Source organism: Chenopodium quinoa, unplaced genomic scaffold, assembly GCF_001683475.1.
Source record: "Chenopodium quinoa cultivar QQ74 unplaced genomic scaffold, ASM168347v1, whole genome shotgun sequence".
In the NCBI taxonomy this organism is placed as follows: domain Eukaryota; kingdom Viridiplantae; phylum Streptophyta; class Magnoliopsida; order Caryophyllales; family Amaranthaceae; genus Chenopodium; species Chenopodium quinoa.
In genome coordinates this window covers 1,018,180-1,031,773 of record NW_018744878.1, presented here as the reverse complement: position 1 = coordinate 1,031,773, position 13,594 = coordinate 1,018,180, and the positions used below count along the sequence as shown (strand labels likewise).

The 13,594-nt window shown below is 36.4% G+C and overlaps 2 protein-coding genes and 1 non-coding gene across 5 annotated transcripts; 1 reads left to right on the top strand and 2 right to left on the bottom strand.

The window, feature by feature from the left end:
- Positions 1–4,079: 4,079 nt before the first annotated feature.
- Positions 4,080–4,150, top strand: TRNAG-GCC. Its single transcript has one exon. It is a non-coding gene; the product is annotated as a tRNA-Gly (tRNA).
- Positions 4,151–4,927: 777 nt separating this feature from the next.
- LOC110705814 (chitin-binding lectin 1-like) lies at positions 4,928–5,566 on the bottom strand. Its single transcript, XM_021883747.1, has one exon. It carries the CDS (start codon positions 5,564–5,566, stop codon positions 4,928–4,930), a length of 639 nt encoding a protein of 212 aa, XP_021739439.1.
- Positions 5,567–6,559: 993 nt separating this feature from the next.
- LOC110705407 (U-box domain-containing protein 52-like) lies at positions 6,560–13,134 on the bottom strand. Of its 3 annotated transcripts, none has more exons than XM_021883259.1 (9): positions 12,701–13,133; positions 12,428–12,522; positions 11,312–11,433; positions 11,015–11,224; positions 10,255–10,552; positions 10,077–10,178; positions 9,560–9,988; positions 7,843–8,658; positions 6,560–7,349 (listed from the first exon to the last, which is right to left on the bottom strand). In XM_021883259.1, exons 1-9 carry the CDS (start codon positions 12,855–12,857, stop codon positions 7,281–7,283), a joined length of 2,298 nt encoding a protein of 765 aa, XP_021738951.1. In that variant the 5' UTR covers positions 12,858–13,133; the 3' UTR covers positions 6,560–7,280. The 3 variants fall into 3 exon arrangements, with proteins under 3 accessions (XP_021738951.1, XP_021738953.1, XP_021738952.1); XM_021883261.1 differs by having other exon boundaries at positions 12,697–12,849; XM_021883260.1 differs by lacking the exon at positions 6,560–7,349 and adding an exon at positions 7,360–7,711 and having other exon boundaries at positions 12,701–13,134.
- Between the last annotated feature and the right edge of the window lie 460 nt (positions 13,135–13,594).

The following is a 13,594-nucleotide window of genomic DNA, read 5'->3' as shown; positions in this document are numbered from 1 at the left end:
TGTATACAATACGAATGTGATTACATCATACAAGATGTGATTATATTACTACAAAAGTGATTATATCATTTTGAAGCTGTTATGTAAATGTATAACTCAAAAAGTGAATTTATCGTTATAAAAATTAAAGTATCAAATAGTAAATTACATTATTTTAAAACATGATTTTTAAATTTTATCATCCTAGAGATAATTATATAATCTCATTAAATAGTTTAATATGAGATTATATAATTCAAAATATGACACACAAAAAGATAATTATATCATCTAAAAATGTGATTATATCATCCAGAATGTGATTATATTATTTGAAAGTGTCAAATTTTGGGTCTACAATAATTTATTGTAAACCGGGTCCATACAAGACCAATTGCTTCTTCAATCTTCTTTTTCTCTGTTTTTTCTCTCTCGTCTAGTTCTCATATTCTTTTGTCTTTTCTCTCTCCTCTACTTCTCATCTTTTCATCTTCTTTTGTTTTTCTCTCTCCTCTAGTTTCTGGTGATAATCGATGATGTTGATGTTTCTGCTCTAGGTTAGTATTTGTATTTTTTTTTTGTAAATTTTTCGTCGCTTTGCTTGGTGAGATGGTCGGAAATGGTGGAATCAACAATGGTTTCAACGCAATCGGCGTTGTTAACGGTGGTTCCGGCGGTGACTTTTGATTTGTTTGAGTGATTGTATAGTTTTTTCATGACTATTGTTAATTTTTGTGTTTGTTTCGTTAATTTAGATACTTTTTGTTTGCATATAGGTCACTTTTATGAAAAAAGGGTAACTTTTGTGGAAAAAATAGGGTCACTTTTGTGAAAAAACAAAATCACTATTGTGAAAAAGGGTTATTTTTAGGAAAATTTGACATTTCCTACCAGCGAAAACACCTTGTGTCACATTTGCTACCCATTAAATTTTTTATTTGACTTTACTACCACACAAATCCCAAAATTATAGATATTACTACCTGTTGTCTTACGCCGTTATTGTTTCCGTTTGTGGGGCCTAACTACTGTTCAGCCACCTCACTTCCACCTCACTGCCACCATCCAACCTTCATCAACCTTGCCCCGAAACCTCACTGCCACCCCCTCCCCTTGCCGGCGACCGACCAGCCCCTTCCCTTGCCGGCGACCGGTCACCCTCTTAAATTTGTTCAAATCCCAACAAAGTTACCTAAATTACTTCTTCCAACACTTAGATCTCTCACAAACCCTAAAATTCACCCAAATTTTGCTCAATTCAAAGGGTTCAATCATCTTTACTAGGGTTGGAAAATCTGGGCTTGTTGTCCAGAAAATCTCTCAAATATTGATTTCTCTTGGAATTCGATCTAGGGAATAGTGAGGAATTGATTAGATTATCCCCTTGTGCTAAGGCAAAAGGTGGTTTTCTTGCGTTGGTTTCGGGCAGCGAATGGTGGTTGTTGCGGCGGGATCAGGTCTGCGGTTTACAGGGGGAGCAGCTGCGACTTGGGCGGTGATTGTGGGGTATTTTTGGTGGGAGTGTGTGAAAGGGTGATTGCAGGTAGTTGTTGTGGGGATGCGGTGATATTGAAGAAGCAGGGGAGTTTGGTGATGATCGGTGGTGCGCGGTAGATGGCAGCAAGGAGCTGCGGTTGCGGCAAGGTGAGAGTGAGGGGTTTTGGGGCGGCAGGCTTGGGCGTTTCAAGGTAGCAGCGCTGGTGGCTGGCAGCAACAATTGGTTTTTGACGAGTTTGTGACGACGCTTGTGGCAGCGCTGGTGGCTGGCAGCAACAAGATGTCGGTGATGGTGTGAATGGTGGTGATGCTGGAGGTGCAGTTGACAAGGGTTAGTGACGAGTTTGCATGAGGAGTTGGGGGCAGGGGAGCTAGCGTTGTTGAGTGGTTAGTGTGGTGTAGGTTAATAAATTGGTGTGGTGATAGATAAATTAGGCCCCACTTAACGGCAACATTAACAGAAACCGTTATTTGGTACTCTGGTAGTGAAAGTATAGTTAGGGAATTTGATTGGTAGTAAAGTAAAATAAAAAATTAAAAGGGTAGCAAATGTGATACAAGGTGCTTTCGCTAGTAGCAAATGTCAAATTTTCCTTATTTTTATGTAAAAAAAAAAGGGTCACTTTTGTGAAAATATGGAGCACTTTTGTGAAGAAAAAGGGTCACTTTTGTACAAAAAAAGGGGTCACTTTTCGCAAAATGTTCGATGTACAATAAAATTATTGTAAAGGTCATATGGTTTTAAAAAAAAAATATAAAATAAAAGTTCATATTAGAAAAGCAAAAAATTGGATGAACTAAACATAGCTTAAGGATGAGGCTGGATGACTAGTGGATACATTATTGTAAATTTACATTGTACTCGCCTTGTTAGAGGAGTATGGGTAGGTATAAATTTTTTTAGATAGTGCCATAGTGGATGAATATAGATATCAAAGTTATATCTGCCATGGATCATATGTGGGGGGCATAGGCGGATCTAGGGAGCCTACCTGGGCCTTGGCCCCCCTATGCCTAGATTTTGATACATATAAATAAAAAATCTTGTGTAAAATATATAAGTTTGTAGTTGGTTTAATAGTTGGTTAGTTACTTGATGTATAGATATGGATGGTCAAGGGTTCAATTCCCCTTATTTGCACTTTTATTTTTCTTCATGTGGTGGCTTTATGAATTGAAATACTTTATAACTTCGGCCCGGTCTATAAATAAATTCTGGATCCGTCCTTGGTGGGGGGGAATCATTCTTCTTAAGTGTGTATATACCAATAATAGCTAGGTGCCTAGGTGGGTGATATATGTGAGGGGAATGCATGGGTATAAAGTGGCTAGTGGATACGCACTAAAGTGATGGAGTGGGCATAGATCTAAACATGTATTACTTAGACATATATGAATGTTGGATATTTATTCGCCATGGTGAAGGATTTAGGGAAAAAAAAAGACCGGATATGGATCAGACATGGTAGCTTAGAGGGGGGTATTTGCACCCAAGCTCACCTTGCTTGTCATCTATAATTTCAAGGTTCTACTCTTACCAGCTACGATTCTTAATTTTATACCTCTATCCCAACCCCCTTGGCCTCACGTGAAGCCATGTAATTAAGGATTTGAGCATGTGATGTTAGACAAAGTTGACCCCCAAATGATTTTTGTGTAATAAGATCAATCTCAGCTCCTTTTGTAATGAGATTATCCAGAAATTATTATTGCTATTTGAGAATGAAATAAAAACTTAAAGTCATTTGAGATCATTTTCTCATCAAGTCTACTTATGTTGTTGTGTTGTGATATTATTGCGATTCTAAACTATTTTTTACTTAATTTACAATGTTTTTCCATGTACTCATGTGTTTGTCGTGCTGGGCTGTGTCACAGATCTATTTGCTCTACTATCATCTTTAGTTGAGGCTGGATCGCAAACCCTTCAAAAGATTAGAAATAATTAAGTGAGGCCCAATTTATCATCTTGCTGATCATAAGCGTATCAAGTGGCAAAGCCATTATTATTTATATTGGTTAGTGTGCCACCATAATGCCGGTAGAACGAATATACAAACATAAATATTTGTTGAGAAAAGGTGTTTTTACAATCTTCGGTTAAAATAACATCGTTTGTTTTGAAGTTTGACATAGTCAAAATGAAGATTTATAGGAAAGTAGGAAACTAACCAACCTATGCTAAAACCCTAATTATGAATGTATTATACAACTATCAGCGTAGAAAGTACTACTATAAATGAGAGTAAAAAATTGTTAGGTATATGTGTTAATTCTACCTCAAAAATGGCTGAAATTATTAATAATTTATGAATTGGACTTAGTTATACATCTAAACTTGTAGACCAACCCTTTTGGTTTTGAGTTCACAATATTTAGCTAGAAAAGTGAAAATTATACTTATATTTTGTATATTGTTAAAATAAAATAAGTCTGAATTTAAATAATGTAAAAAAAGGTCATGTGACATTTTAAGAAACCACCCACCCCCCCCCCCCTCTTTTTCCATTGTAGTCACCGTCATGTAAGAAAATAATATTTCATGCTTAGACTTTCAATGTTGTTTAGTTTTATAATAAAAGCAAAGTATCATTATCAAAATAGCACCAGTGGTCTAGTGGTAGAATAGTACCCTGCCACGGCACAGACCCAGGTTCGATTCCCGGCTGGTGCATTGCTCTTTTTTTTACAGCTATTAAATTTTCTAAACTGATTGCATCATGAAATAAAGCTAGATGGTGGTGGGTGTGGCACCTTGGGTGACGGTGGTGACAGGTAACGTCCAGAGGATATGGTGGGAGTAGTGGTGGAAGTTGCGGTGAAGGTAGCTAGAGTGGTTGGAAGGTTTTCGGCGATGGTGGGTTTAGTGGTGTGAGGACGATTGTGGGGGCCGGGGGTGGTGGCTTTGGACAGGTAACAAGCGTGTGAGTGGTACTTAATAAAGTTGGAACTTAATTTATATGCTTCTTGTAAGAATGGTAAGATATATTTGCCTCATATTGTTGGCTTTTGTTGTGTATGAAAGTGGAATATGTTTTTTCGGCCACCTTGGAGCGTTTTTATTATTTCTAATCTTTCACTCGTATTTTTATACTTTTGTAACTTAGCTTCATCTCTAATATGCCACAATAACTTTAATACAAGTGATGATGAGATTAAAGAATGAGAGGCCATCATTACCCCCCAAAAAAAAAAAAAAAAAGTAAAATCATATCAAATTCTTTGACTAGGCTAAGTTGAGAGTTTGAAACATTGTAACAAAAAATTTGTGGAAAAAGGGAACATAAAAGTAGTTTATCACTCATTCACTTCATGTCTAAATCTGCTGTTACATAACTTGCATTGTACAAAATCCAAAAATTAGTGCTAAATAAAACATCTTGTAAGTGAAAAACAAAGTGGAAAATTAATACAAAACCATGTATTCCTTTGATCAATTTTACTAATCATACTAGACAAGAAATAATACATCAACAGCAATTAATACAACAATAGAGAAGTAAATTGGCAAAGGAAGTGATGAAAATGCAGCATTAGACTCATAGAAGTAGTAGTATGGGTTAGGAGGTGATGGACCAGCTGGATTTATCACCAAAGGAAATGAAACTGGTGGGCTGGATTCACTAGGAGGTTTTTTACTCTTCGGCAAACCACCTGAGGATGACGGTGGTGGTGGCGGTGGTGGTGGTGGAGATGGTGGTGGGTGTGACACCTTGGGAGACGGTGGTGGCAGGTAGCCTCCAGAGGATGGTGGGAGTATTGGCAGTAGTGGTGGAAGTTGCGGCGGTGGTGGCAGGAGTGGTTGGATGGTTTCCGGTGGTGGTGGTGAATGGGGAGTCTTTGGTGTGGATGATGGTGATAAAGGGTTTAGTGGTGTGAGGACGGCTGGGGGGGCCGGGGGTGACGGTGTTTGTGAAGGCGGTGGTGAAGAGGAGCATATGACAGGGCAAGTGCCACACTCACTTATGCAGAGTTGCCCTGCAATAGCTGTTGGTGAGCCTTGTGGAAGTGGCATTGTATTTTGTTCTTGACATGATACATTTGTAGCAAGTATAAGTGCCAATATTATGGCTAACTTCATAAATTTCATGGTTTTCTAAGGCATAAGAAATGTAAGAAAGGCAGTAGTAGAATAAATGGTAGTGAACTTAAGGTGTTTATCAAGCGTGAGTGGTGCTTTATAAAGTTGGAACTTAACTTTGGATGCTTCTTGTAAGAAAGGTAAGGTATATTTGTCTGCTCTTTTTGGCTTTTGATGTGTATGAAACTTGCCTGTATTAAGGAATGTGTTTGTATTAAGGTATATATGTGTTTTAAGCTCAAATTTCAAGTAGAATCTTTCAAAAACCTAAAGTTATCAGGTTAGTTTTCAAAGGAAAAATGACAAGCTATATAGCATTATAGGATAAGCAAAACATACTACTTCGTTGTGGTGAAAATGTATTAACACAAACCCAAAGCCCATATATTTGATGTGGTGCAACCATCATACCTTTAACATATCGAAAAAATTACTCTCAAATCATTTTCTATCGATAAAATAAGGTTAATTTATAAGGGTTATGAGAAGGTTGTATTGCTGACTTGGTGTACGCGTATATATTTTTTTTCGGCCACCTTATACAATTGGAGTGTTATTTATTCTTTTACTCATGATACATTTACAATATTAGGCAAAGTTATGCAACGTGTGTAGTATTAAGGGCTTAAGGCTATTCTTTTCCCCACAATATTGCCTCAACATTCAACTTTTTATGCTTTCTTCGAGCTTTAATTATACTTTTCTTGCGCACAGAAGTTAAAATCCCAAGAACTCAGCATAAAACCTTATTCTGATGCAGCTTTTTGGGCTTTTGTTTGCTCCCAGAATAGAATTACAAAAATATATTAAAGCCTTAACCAAATAATTGAAAGATTTAAAACAGCATTAAGTATTGCATATTCCTCTTATGTCTGCTGGATTTGTTGTCATATCATCCCAACTCCTCATAATTAAGGATATGAAATGATTTAGCTCCCAACTCCTCATAATTAAGGATATGAAATGATTTAGCGAAAGGAAATAAAAAATAAAAAATCCTTATATAATAATAATCCTAGTTGTGTTATTTTTATTATTTATGAATCACTGCACTTCATTATAATTGTAGCAGAAACAAAAGACAAAAAACTAGAAAGATTTCCAATCATTAACCGATATTACATCAGAAAATGTGACACTTCTCTTAGCATCTTAAGTTAGTATAGGTGACTATTAATTTCAAGAAATTGGGAGTAAATTCTTTAGCCAATAACAGAACCAAAACTGCAATTTTTTCCCCTGACTGGTTTATGGACACCAAAATGCTGGAAGAAATTAAATTAAATCATCTGAAGAAAACAATTGTGTTCATTGCTAATTACATAGTTTACACAAGAGCAAAAGGCTCTAAGCCCCCTTCCTCCCACTCCCACTCCCATTCCCACCGCCACCCTTCGATAATTATGATCATGCTGTTCCTGATGTCTTATAAATATTTTGTTAAAGCTCAATAGAGTTGAAGTTGAACACATCCTATGAAAGATCGAAAGCAAAGATGAGCAGGATTTTATGCAGAAAATGAAACAAAAAACTATTCATTCTCCTTCACTTCAGAAGCATGGTACTTTACAAGAAGAACCCCATGTACATAATGCTTTGTATTTCATTTACAGGATCTACATCTTCAAAAGAAACATGATAAATATAATATCAATGTTCATCTTGTAAAGATAATTGATATAATGATTTCACCAGTTTGAAACCAGGCCGAAGTGGCCTGCTTTTATACGCTTTCTAGAGAAGTTTCATCTGAGCCCTGTGATGGCGTCCAAGACAAGGTCTGTGATGACCCCTGATCAAACATCAACATTATAACATTTAGCAAATCATCAATACTTTTCATTTAAAGTCCTTTCTTGCCTATCCACAATGTCGATTGACATGGATAATAAGATAGTACATGACTTCGAGCAAATATTACCTATTGAATCCTTATACTTTGTGTAACATTACAAAATATATCCTAAGCCTAGGAGGAGAATATTCTATGTATTCTCCCTCGAGTCTTTCCCTTCCTAAAGGCTGGAGTATAGGCAGAGGTGGCCAGGTGTTGAGCATTACATGTGATAGATGAAGCATTCAAAAATAGATAGCAGAGCATGCATGTGGCATTCTTTAGGGAGAGAGGAAAAGACATCAGTTGAGATTTATTCCCTTAAGAAAATTTTGCGAACAAGAAATATACTTCGAATTAGAATTAGATATTTACAAAAAAGAAACAATATGGGACATTCATACTAAGGAAGTGTGAATAATATTAAGGGGTAGATGGAGTAGCTAATTACCTGGCTAGAATTTGATGATCGATGATGTGAACTTGACGACGGGATTTTGCCACTCCTGCCTGTTGATCTTGGGCGTGGAACTGAGTTGTGAATTCTTGGCTTGTAAGCGTAGAAATTGTTTGGGTCTTCAGTCATCCCAAAATCTTTCAGTCGAATGAGTTCTGGCAATACAACAGTAGCAAGATCTGGGCGGTCCCGTTTCCTAAGTTCAGAACATTTTAAGGCCAATTTTGCAAATGAGATAGCTTCATCAATCGGCCAGTCAGTCACATTTGGGTCCAGCATATCAGCAAGGGTTCCAGTATCGATGGCTCGTTGAACATGGTGACTGAGACCCATTGCAGGTTTTGCGGTAATTATCTGAAGCAACATAATGCCCAAAGAATATACATCAGATTTGGTGGTCAACATTCCTGTCTGTTGATACTCAGGATCAATGTAACAGAAAGTTCCTGCAGCAGAAGTCATGTGATATTGTGTGACACTATTTGCCACAGAAGGCGGAACCAATCTTGCTAGACCAACATCACTGATTTTGCTCACATAATTTTTGTCTAAGAGGATATTTGCTGGCTTTAGATCACGATGCACAAGGGGTTCTGGTTTCGCCTGGTGGAGAAATGTAAGGGCAATTGCAATCTCAGCTGCTATTTTGAATCGGATTCTCCAGGAAATAGGAACGGTCCCACCTTTTCGGAGGAGCCTGTCCTCCAGGCTTCCATTGTTCATGTATTCATAAACCAAGCAACCATACTCAGGGCATGCTCCTAGGAGAAGAACCATATGGGGATGTCGCATGCAGCTTAGTACCTCAACCTGCCATCAAGTTGGAAAGTAGATTAAAGAAACTAATTTGAGCATACACAATCTAGCAAATTGTGGTTTTATTATGCTAATATTATTGGATCACTAAAATTCCATGATTCACAAAAATAGTTATAAAGGAAATTTTTAGGACACACACCGTGCCTTACACTGACTAATTTAATCCCCAATTTCCTTACACGATGAATAATGAAGTAAAAACTTAATTAAACTATAGAATCACGCAGGTTACACATATCATAACATCTACCAAGTCACGATATATATGATGAGGTGTGGTCGAGCTGAAGATACACAACACTAGCCTAATGATTGGACATGCAAATCAATAGTCAATTACAGTACAAAGACGAGAGCAACTAGGATTGATAGGCTTCCCTTGGCAAGCCTCCTATGGATATCTTGTACAAATTTAGCATAATGATACTAATAAGAAATGATTTTAATACTCATAGTTAGACCTGGTTATTGGGCGGGTCGGGTCAGGGTTGGTGCGGGTTGGTTGTGGGTCAGGGTCAAAGAGGGTCACATTTTATAGGGTCGATATAGGGTCGGGCCAATGCGGGTCGCAGGTCGATAATGGACGGGCCTACAAAATATTAATTAAAATAAATATTGGACAAAGTCATTATTAAATACATATGAATACAAATTAATATATATAATTATTTTTACATTATGTATTTTCTTTATCAACTAAATTGGAAAAACATGTTGGCCCTATATTGACCCTACCCAATAAGGGCCCTGTCCATTAATAGCCCTGTCCATTAAAAGCCCTATAAGCTTGGCCCTGACCCTATTATCATTGGGTTACCCTGTCCAATAACCACCTCTACTCATAGTCCATACATTTTAGTGTAAAAGAGAAATTAGATTAGAATTGTTTTACCTCCTGTTGGAACTGCTTCCTTCCTTGTGCAGCATCTGGTCTTAATACTTTAATGGCAACAGGAGTATGATCCAGTCTACCTTGATAAACGGGTCCATACCCACCTTCACCGACTTTATTTTGTGGAGAAAAGTTATCAGTTGCGATTCCTATCTCATCAATGGTGTATTTTCTGTACCTAACATCATTATGAGCCAATGCATTTAATGCCTTATTTTTCTCATCTGCTTCTTGCTTGGCCTTATTTTCTGCAAGCTTTCTTTTCTGTGCTTCTTTCTCAGCTAACCTCTGTGCCGCTTCAGCAGCTTCTATAGCAGCTCTACACTTAGCCTTCTCCATCTCAACAACTGCATGAGCAGACTCTTTAGAACTACGTGTTTGCTCAAATTTTCGAATTTCCTCCATCTTCCAATCATTAAGCTCTTTAGCCTGAACAATTACCAAAAACAAATTATAAAATTCCAACATTTCTGTAGCACCACAATATTACATACAAGACCAAAGGACCAGCTATCACCTTCTGCTTTGCAGTGATTGCTTCTTTGCAAGCTGAGCTGTACATATCCATTGTTTGTTTTAACTCAAGCCTTAATCGTCTCATTTCTGCCTCTAGATCATTCTGCAACATATCACCCACCACAATTTCATTAATACATGTTACTGAACAATTATTTATATTACAACATATTACTTACTGGTGAGTGAGTGTGATCCTTTCTTGGAGGACCGCCAACAAACGAAAAGTCTGAGTCCTTGGCAGGCACTTCAAGCATATTATGGAATGAGTGGTCAATATTATCAGCATCATCAGATAAGGAATTGCGGTGGTTGGATGTTCCAACATTAATGTCAATATTTTCCATTGATGATGACCCCTTCCAAGCACTTCCCAACACAGACGCCCGTCGTCCAGCCCTGCCGCCTTCATTGCTTCTATCCCAAGATTTTCTATCAGAACCATTGGAGTTAAGTGATCCTCGGTAAGAAGGTGATCTGTTCTCAATGAAGAAAACAATTTTATCAGACCTTCTTAAAAAGATTACATGAACAAAGCATATTAGGAAAAAACCATAAAAAGACCCTCTTATAAAGGTTAGGATGTTAGATGTTAATATAATTGCATTAGAGTATCAGACCATATTTTTTGCGATTCGGAGCTATTCATAATTTGTAAATTGTGGAACAGTTCTGTGGTTTCAGGGGATTTTGAAGAAATTGTAAGCTTACAATACACTGCAATTCTCTTTTATAATTTAATATGAAGTTCTAGCTATCATAAATTCATAAGACGTAGCTTAAGACTATATATACAATGTCTTCACCATTTAGATTTAGAGCCTAGAAATGCAAATGTTGATATACAATGTCTTGAATACTGGCAAAGAAAATTAGAGATGTCAATGCAAAACGTAATTCTTCAACGTATAACTAATAATAATAGCAAATACAAATTACCTTAAGCTGAAGTCGTCAGCAAGTGCCTGTTCCAATGAAAATTGATGTGGCAATCCAAGAGATGGAAGCTTTGGAGGAGTGGGAGTATTTGCAACAGGACGCTGTGCTGATCGGACACTCAGAACTTTTGACTTTGCAATGACATACACAGAACAGAAATCTGGTGCACATTTGGTCACATAGCTTGGCACATCAGGCTTTTTAAATGTTCTGTAAATAGCAACAATATAGTTTCAGGAACTAGGCTTGTCAAACATTATTTTGCTTCTTTTAAAAGAGACAGGAAATATGACTAACTTTGCAACAACATTTCTTGAAGATGCACCAATAACAATGTTAGTGATGAAGTTGCAGTTCACATAGTCCAGGATAGCCCTAGCTATGTCAGCATCTTCAAGAACAACCTCTCGCACTTGAACCTGGTAATAGCAAATGATAATGATTTCTCAATAATCTATTTGAATCCCACAAATTATCAACTGTGACAGCTAAAAAGTCACTTGATAACCAGAATTTTTTCACAAGCAAGTACACTTCCGTATAAATTCTCTCCTACTAACTTATAAACTAGAAGACTAAATATCAAGCATTATCAGCTTGAAATACACATAATTATATCTAGGTTATTTTCATTAAGCATGTTCTGCAACATAACTTCTCCATGAAGATATAATTATCACTATGTCTTTACACAAGAAACATGCAATCATGAGTATTACTTTGTAGTAACTTGAAACAAATAGATCCAATGTGGTAAGTGTTATCACACTTATTAGGTGCCTATCCACAATGCTATGTTTCCCAAAAAGATACTTCATTTTTCTATATATATATATATATATATATATATATATATATTTATATATATTTATATATATATATACGTAAACACCACATAAACAATGATAACAAAATAGTCAATAGGATGGAAACATGAATTTTACATATACACCATGCTATATGCCTATATGGCGTTTCACTACATAGACCACGGATATAAGAAATAACAAATCTACAAAGATGGTCATTTGACTTGAAGACCTTTCAACATTAAACTAAATGCTAATAAGGAGAAACAAGAACAAATGAATTTTGCATTTTGTTTGTACAAAAAATGTTATAGGCCGGCATACATTATGAAACAAAGAGAGTCGAAATCATTAAAGAGCATTGCTTCACACATAATCCCCAAAAATATACAGATAGCTCTGATCTCCCTTGTGCCAAATCTATCAATTCCACACCAAACCTACACCTTAAATGACATAAGAATAATGATAATATCGCAAACTTTCAAACTTATTGAGGTGAACTATACACATCTCAATAACTATGTTACATACAATTCTATGAACAATATATCAGAACAACCATTACTGGCTATCTAATATATAAGCTGTGTCAAGTAATTACCGATTTACGAGCACAAAATCCACGATAAGGAATGAAAATATGCGTTGGATCAGATTCAATTCCCCCTGTGCCTACCTCAAATAACCCACCACCATCTGAAAACAAAGACAATCACGCGAAAATTAGAAACTTTATTATTTCAATAATTCCCAGCAAAACCAAAATCAGCAAAAAGGGTAAGTTTATAATTGAATTCCAATATCATATCATTTTATAATATTTCATATTATATCATATTTCTGAAAAATTAAAAAGAGAGGGATGGATACCTACGATTTCTCTGCTTAACATGGATCAAAATGAGGAAATGATTGCCAGACAAAAGATGATCAATTGCCCATTTAACCGCGTATTGGCTATGCTTATCCTTATCAATAGCCACCGCAGTACAGTTGATGGGCAGCGGCGCTAAATCTTCCGATATAGACATGCCCACCAACTGTTTGTTGAAATGCCTCTGAGAACAGAAAACAGATTGTAGCAATTTCTCTTCTTTTGAGGAGAGAGAAAACCAAAATAATGGAGAATGGAAGAGAGAGATAGAGAGAAAAACTTTGAGGGTGTTTTTCTTCTCTTTCTCTCTCTTACCCCATAAAGCTAATTTCCTTTCTTCTTGAGTTGTTTTCTCTTTCTAACATAAGATTTTGGCGCGAGAAATTCGGAATCTTAACTAACTTTTAATTTTCTCTATATATTTTATTTTTGTAAAAGTTTTTTTTAATGGTGTAAGTGCAACCTAGCTTTTGAGCTCTAGCCAAAATAAAAATAAAATGATTAGGCAAATAAATTGTATAACTTTGAGTATATTTTGGATTTAATTGTTGAGTTTGTATAACAGAAGTGCAATATGAGTATACGACAATTTGCACCCATACGAAATTGCAAAACACAGACGTATGAGCTTTGGCAACAAAACACAACATTGCAACTATGAAATTAAATTATTACACCATTGTCGTTTAAGTAGCTGCAAAATACAGGACAATATTAAAACAAACCAACCAAATAAAATACTCCCTCCGTTACATATTACTCGCAACAAAGGAATATTTTATGTCTCACAAATAATATCCCTTTGTTGTGAGTAATTCGTAAAGGAAGAAGTAGAACGCTAACCTGTGCCAACAGCCGTGATAGCCTGCCTATACTTGCTATCCTGCGCATCAT